The sequence below is a fragment of the Labeo rohita genome, chromosome 10 (assembly GCF_022985175.1).
Source record: "Labeo rohita strain BAU-BD-2019 chromosome 10, IGBB_LRoh.1.0, whole genome shotgun sequence".
In the NCBI taxonomy this organism is placed as follows: domain Eukaryota; kingdom Metazoa; phylum Chordata; class Actinopteri; order Cypriniformes; family Cyprinidae; genus Labeo; species Labeo rohita.
In genome coordinates this window covers 6,823,321-6,831,025 of record NC_066878.1, presented here as the reverse complement: position 1 = coordinate 6,831,025, position 7,705 = coordinate 6,823,321, and the positions used below count along the sequence as shown (strand labels likewise).

The 7,705-nt window shown below is 34.5% G+C and overlaps 1 protein-coding gene across 9 annotated transcripts in view; it reads left to right on the top strand.

Annotated features, from left to right (window-relative positions):
* Positions 1-7,705, top strand: part of ntm (neurotrimin) — a 398,170-nt gene that overhangs the window by 385,667 nt on the left and 4,798 nt on the right. For 5 of the 9 annotated variants that reach the window (XM_051120656.1, XM_051120655.1, XM_051120654.1 and 2 more), the window contains 2 exons: positions 967-1,118; positions 1,342-1,377. In XM_051120656.1, coding sequence (XP_050976613.1) covers positions 967-1,118; positions 1,342-1,377 — 188 coding nt within the window. The remainder of the gene's footprint in view (positions 1-966; positions 1,119-1,341; positions 1,378-7,705) is intronic. The other 4 variants (XM_051120657.1, XM_051120658.1, XM_051120662.1 and 1 more) reach the window with 1 other exon arrangement.

The following is a 7,705-nucleotide window of genomic DNA, read 5'->3' as shown; positions in this document are numbered from 1 at the left end:
GTAAAAAGGGTGTTGTTTTACACTACCATTGAGAATTTTGGGCATCCGATGACCCCTTTAAAGAATGCCAAAACAATATTTATCGGTTGAATTTTCCAATGAAAAGGACAGAATATGAAATCTGAGACTTTTTCATATTAAAAGTAACCAAGCACGAAGATTGCAGTTTATTGGATGAAAAATGTATAAGCCTATATCGTCCTGTAGGTTCATGATTAAAAGTGAAAATGTAAACAAAAATAAAAGCAATTAAATGTGTTATTACAAATAAAATATGAATTCATTAATTACTTAATATGATGCGTAATAATAGATTATGACGGAATTTTTACGACCCTGTCCGTCAAAATAACTGACAAAGTTAAAGTCTAACGCAACATCTTATATATATATATGTGTGTGTGTGTGTGTGTGTGTGTGTGTATGTTTGTGTGATCTCAGCAATAATCAGCAATTTACAGTTTTTTCTACTAGATGTGTACAGTAGCAGCTAGTTACTAAGAGTTTTCTGTATTATTTCCTGTACATCTATCTGATTTATAATATTGGATTCGACATTGTGAAGTAAAGGTCAAATATCTCTCAACAGTTGTACGTGTCTGACTAGATGTACTGTCATTTGTTCACTGTTTTTAACAGCAAAATCCTTGAGTGCCTTTGGCTGGAATGTGTCTCAGTACATTCTTTCGAACTGTCTTTGATGTCAAGTGAAGAACAAGTTGTCATAATGTTGTATCATAATTAAATGTGCTAAGCACGGGTGTGTGCATTTCCTTTGTGCGTGCCACTGCCAGTAATTTAATCCTGCAGTTGTGCCTCCTTTTAATGTATCCAGGCCCGCCGCAATCTGCGTCCGAAAATGTTGATGCTGTCACAAATGTAACCTCTAGCTTCAAAGGAAGCTCTGATGTAGCGTAAACAAGGCTGGACTGATTCAAGTCTTCCCATTTGCTGACTGTTTCCCAGGATCTTCAATGGCTTTGATGGCATTGAGATCGAGGATTCCGGAGCTCTTTCAAAGCTGACTTTCTACAACGTGTCCGAGGCAGACTATGGCAATTACACCTGCGTCGCTATCAACAAACTTGGGAGTGCTAACACAAGCATCATCCTATACGGTAAGCTTCAGTAGTTGCTAGATTCAATCTAGTCGAATTATTTTGAAAGATAATTTTTTGCTTTCGAAAAAGCTGAACGAAAGCAGAACGTTTCCTGTAAACACTATGAATTTCCCTGGGTAGTTTCTGACGCGTTCAGCTATTAATCTTTGAGATTTCCATCTCAGGATTCTCCTTCATTTGCTTTTGATTCATGTTTTTGTGTTTGTTTTTGTTGATGTAGAAATAATTGAACCCACTAGTTCGACACTATTGCAAGGTTAGTAGAGTGCATGGGAATGTGGCGTCCCGCTCACCTCCTAAAGCATGTTCTAGTGTCTTTAATATGCAAAGAAGATGCAAACATGGTTATTTTGACATCAACCGCAACGTGACGAAGCCAAGTCGTTGAAGCTTATCGGCGAGGGTGGCTCACAAAATTTCCCTGATTTGAACAGGGGTAATATAATTGTCGTGCCTCGTCTGACAGAATGTGATTGTCAGATTGTAAATTGGCCACTAGCTATTCCTATTAAGAGGGTTATTAGCTTAAAATCCCATTTTGTAATGTCAATAATATATTCGGCACATTGAGTGACAGTCTGAATTGGCGCTCTGGGATTGGCGGGGTACTGACATGCCTCATTCTGCCTTCAGTCACTGTGGGTTGATGAATGGGTCTCTGTTTTCTCTAACCCAAACATGTTTCTCTTTCTCCTCTGTCACTTTCTTTCTTTTCTAACCTTCCTCCACCATGGCATGGCTTCATTATGTCAATGCATGCTCTCATCCGCTGTTTGTAAGTACATGTCTGCATCACATGATGTCTTTTGATGTTTGTTGAAATCTGAGTGCTACATTATTGCTCAGCTGAGAAGAAATGTACTTGAAGGAAAATTGTCATCATTTACTTACACTCATACTTCCGTAGAACAGGAAGAAACTGAAATACTTTTCTCTAGCCAATGCAATTAAAATTAACAAGGGCTGGACAAAACGGACAGAAAAGCACCAAGGAAGTCGTAAAAGTGGTCCATATGACTCATGCACTGTAGTCTTACAGAAAAATACCGGAAGTGGTGCATTTCACAGATGAGAATCCATGAAATGCATGATGTATTAAACCCATTTAAAATCATAATAAAGCATAATTCTATTGTGGATATACACATACTACTCAATTAAATAAATATATGTGATTAATATATGAGCTTTAATTATTTACACGTGTGTAGGTTACGTACGTGCGTCTCAGAACGGCTACGTTCACAGTAAATGCTGCTCCACACAAACAGTTATCATTTATGTGTGTTGAGTGTCTCAAACTGCATTTCTGCCTGTTGCTGTGAATTTGGTTTTATTATAACGTTAATATCTGGGAATGCAACTGAACAATCATCAGATTTGTACAGTAAATCACAGAAGAATACATAGTATCTTTCTCATTATGGTAACTGTTCATTGTGATTTCAAAATAAAAGCTCAAACCCTCAGCCTAAGTTTACACGTTTTGAATATTAAAGATTAAGTGGACATTTGAATTAAATGTTGTTTAGTCAAAATTAAACAAGTTTCGGTTGCACAGTAAAGTGTGGAAACAATTGTCATGCCGTTGGCGCCTTCTGCAGTCATTTGTTATAATGCGTAATGTACGTTAGTTCTGTTTCTTATAATACATTATGTATTTAAACATTTTTGTTCAATAAAACCATATGATTAATTGCTTTTGATACTTTATGTGAACTAATTATTATTGCCTCATTGCTGTTATATATCTATTTTAAGTAGGGCTGTCAAACGATTAATCACGATTAATCGCATACAAAATAAAAGTTTGAGTTTGCCTACTGTGTCTAATTATTACGTATATTAAAATACAAAAAATGCATGTATATATTTAAGAAATATTTACCAGTATATGTATTTAGTATAATTTTTATATAATTTGTTATATATAAAAAAAAAATTGTACATAAATAACATTTCTCTTTAATATATACATTAATTTTTGTTTATTTATATAATAATAACACACAGTACACACACATATTAGGCAAACTTGAACTTTTATTTTGTTTGCGATTAATCGTGATTAATCGTTTGAAAGCCCTAATTTTAGGTCATTTTAAAAGCTATTGTTTCACCAAGGGCTATTAATATAATATTATATATATATATATATATATATATAATATATTTTAAATACAACTTAACCAGTCTTAAGTTTCTGGGGTATATTTGTAGCAATAGCCAAAAATAATTTGGACAACTTTAAAGGTGATTTTCTCAATATTTAGATTGAGAAATAAAAAATAAATAATAAATATTGTGCAATATATATATATGTGTGTGACCCTGGACCACAAAACCAGTCATAAGGGTAAATTTTTTAAAATTGAGATTTATACATCATCAGAAAGCTAAATAAATAAGCTTGTTAGGATAGGAACTATTTAAATATGTGGAATCTGAGGGTGCAAAAAAATCTAAATATTGAGAAAATCACCTTTAAAGTTGTCCAAATTATTTTTGGCTATTGCTACAAATATACCCCAGCAACTTAAGACTGGTTTTGTGGTACAGGGTCACATATGTATATATATATATGTATAAATCCATTTAATCATCAGAATAATCGACCGATTACTTGATTACCAAAATAATCGTTAGTGGCAGCCCTACTTGAAATATAACACATAAGTTTAATGGACCACTTTTATGATATTTTTATGGTTCCTTTAAAGCTTTAGTCCTCATTTAGTCCTCAATGTATGATTTCATTCCAAAGTCATAAAGGTTTGAAATGACATGACGGTGGGAAAATGATGACAAAAAATTCATTTTTAATGAGCTGTCACTTTAAATGTACATTTGCCCCTTACAAAAAAGTGGCATGGTCTCACCTGGTAATACACAATGGTTTATGGTACGCTTTCAGAAAGAAAAAAAAAGATGCTAGCAAAAGGTTCAAATGTGTACCATTTAGGTACTGTTATGTACATTTTAGGTACAACGGAGTACATTTTGAAAAGGTTTTACCCCAGTGACAGATATTATACCTTTTTTCTGAGAGTGTACATAAATCATATAATACCATGGTATGTATATTCTCAAATATACCATTGTGCTGCCACATTAGGAGAGACCTCGGCCAATTTAACCATTTACTTTTTACTTTCTGACTACTGCAATTTTTCCATCTTTTAGTATAAAACTGTGATGTGCTAACAGCAGTATTACCGTTAATGCACTTGTATAGAGACAAATCATATTGAATTTCAGACAAGGAAGCAGGTTAAAATTAAGTTAATTTACATTCTATAGATGTATAGAAAGTTGCAGTGCACACTTCAACCAATAAATCTCAGATAGCTATGTAAAGTAATGTAATTGCTTTAATATGTAATAAAATAGCTAATAGTTTTATATGGTATGTTCTTTTAGCTGGTGAATATGTTTAAAAGCAAAGGTCAAACTGAGATCTACATTGAAATATTTGTACTAAAATATACTGATTGCTTGCTAAAGCAAGAACAGCCTTCTTACATATTATAAAGATTACATTTTTTCAATTCACTCACATAGCTTTTCATAAGTTTATTTGATCTCAGGATTAAGATAAAATGTTGTGAAAATGAGCAAAATATGAGCATATGTAAACTTTTAACTTACAATCTGTCAATAATATAAAGTTTATTTTTTGAAAAAAACGTTCTCCTCTAAATCTCTTCAAAATCTTATTTTTCTGCACTTCTTTCATGCAGAGAGAGTCTTGAGCATAAGCTGAATAAATATCATCACTCCAATTTGTGATTGAAAATGTGTTATAATTGCCTCCGGTCTTTCCTACTTTTTTGTAAGGGGTCATTTCTCACCTGCATATGTTGTTGTTGGTTGGTACTGATTTGTCCTTGCATTGTCCTTTAATCTTTCTTCCCTGCCAAGAATAGAATCTTGTCCTGGCCAACTTTTCTCCACTGTCTGGCCTAAAAAAAAAAGTGTGGGATTGGTAACCATGTCCTCTCCGGAGAGTCATTAATTGCATTGAATTTGATTGTGAGAACCTCACATTAGTATAATTACACTTGTGCAGGATTTACTCTAAGCTGTGGCTGCAGAATAATTGGATAGCTGTCCCTAAAGAAAGCCTACCGTGCTCTCCTAAATCCAGGGGAAATTAGACTTCAGTCTAAAAGGCCCATCAAAGAGAAAGATTTAATAGACATCAGTGCTAATACCATGACATAACATTTGTTTTGTTGGGACTGAATACTGGCGCTCTCTATTAGTGATCGTTCACACCAAACGTGAAGCGAAAAAGACATCAAACATCTGTTCCCACGAAGAGTCAAAAGAAGTCCTGTTCAATAGATGTATCTTTATATACTTTACATCTGTTTGTGTATATGTATATTCTGAGGGTTGCATGACTAGTGTTCTTTTAGTAATTGACGTCCAAATCTATGCTTCCATTTTAATCAGTGAAGTTGTCTATATTTTTCAGTGTAGGCATGCAATAACAAGAATATATCCCATGCAGCTTAGATGATGTGGGCAATATATCTATTGCCAGACTCATGCTGCTTGAGTTGTGATGAACGGTGTATAAAACCACCTCATGCTCGCTTACAGTTTCTGTCAGCCTCTGGACAGAGTTCAGAGCAATGTGTGTGGAATTATGATGGAACATGATGCATAATTTACACATTATGTTTGAATCCGGAAGTGCTCTTCCCAGATGATTTTTCCATAAGGATTTCAGAAAGTCAATCAATCAAGAGTTCTAAGGCATGAATCCAAACTCTGAGATGAATTCAAAGTTGATAATGTCATGATTCAAGCCAAAAAAAAAAAAAAAACCAATCCATGAAGATATAATCAAATAAAAAATATTGTGCAATTTATATTGAAATATAAAATGCTATTATTAAATGTGACCTTGGACCACAAAACCAGTCATAATGGTCATTTTTTTTGAAAGCTTTGAAAGCTTGAAATGCATATTACTAAACAAAAATTAAGTTTTTATATATTTACGGTAAATTTACAAAATATCTTCATGGAACATGATCTTTACTTAATATTTAACGAATATACCTGTGCTACTTAAAGGAGAAGTCCACTTCCAGAACAAAAACTGACCGATAATGTACTCACCCCCTTGTTATCCAAGATGTTCATGTCTTTCTTTCTTCAGCCGTAAAGAAATTATGTTTTTTGAGGGAAACATTTCAGGACTTTTCTCCATATAATGGACTGATATGGTGCCCCAATATTGAACTTCCAAAATGCAGTTTAAATGCGGCTTCAAATGATCCCAAACGCGCTTGTAAATGTTCCCATCCGAGGAAGGGTCTTATCTAGCGAAACGATCGGTTATTTTCATTTAAAAAATACAATTTAAATACTTTTTAATCTCAAACGCTCGTCTTGTCTTGCTCTCCCTGAACGCTGTGTATTCTGACTCAAGACAGTTAGGGTATGTCAAAAAACTCCAATTGTATTTTCTCCCTCAACTTAAAAAATCATTTCAAAATCATCCTACATCGCTGCAGAAGTACCGACACAGTCTATGCAAAGTGAACATGCAAAGAATCTCAAACACCCTTAATAAAAAAGGTAAAACAGCGATATAGGATGACTTTGAAGGTGAGAGAGAACATGAGATTTTTTCGACATACCCTAACTGTCATCAACCGGAAAAAAAACTGTTCAGACAGAGCGAGCGTTTGACATTAAAAAGTATAAAAATTGTATTATTTTTAAGAAATTAACTGATCATTTTGCTAGATAAGACCCTTCTTCCTCAAATGGGATAGTTTACAACCACATTTGAAGCCGCATTTAAACTGCATTTTGGAAGTTCAAAATCAGGGCACCATATCAGTCCATTATATGGAGAGAAATCCTGAAATGTTTCCCTCAAAAAACATAATTTCTTTACAGCTGAAGAAAGACAGACATGAACATCTTGGATGACAAGGGGTGAGTACATTAACTGTCAAATTTTTGTTCTGGAAGTGGACTTCTCCTTTAAAGTCCTCATGAAATCAAAATGAAAGTTTTTTTGGCTTTTAGTATGAATATGTTAACCCTAAGGTTATCTGTTAGCCATTGTGCTCCAAAACTGCGACAAAATTTGCGTTTACGAGATATAAGCATTCAAAACTTACAGTATCTCACTTCCGGCAATATGAATCAATGATTTTGATGACATCACGCTGCACTTCAGCTTCTCATTAAACTTTCTGGCCAATCCAAAGCTCTCTAGAGTCCAAAGCATCCCGCCCCCTACACTATAAATAGTCGCTGAAGCTGCGGCTAAGATCGGTCACTTATTCACAGCGTTAGAATTTTCTGTACAGTGAATGGCATGTAGTGCACAATGGAGGCGTTAGGGAACGATTCAGACAGTGTAAATATGCTTTCATTTAGGGCAAATGAGGTCTGGTTTTGCATTGAGTCACGCGAACAGCGGCAGCGCACACAGTCTACTCCAGACTTTGGCTCCAGTCCAGAGACACGATCGCACGGAGCGGATCATATACGCGAATCTGCACATATTAAACAGTTTTAAAACTACACAGCCTCAACATGATTATGATCAC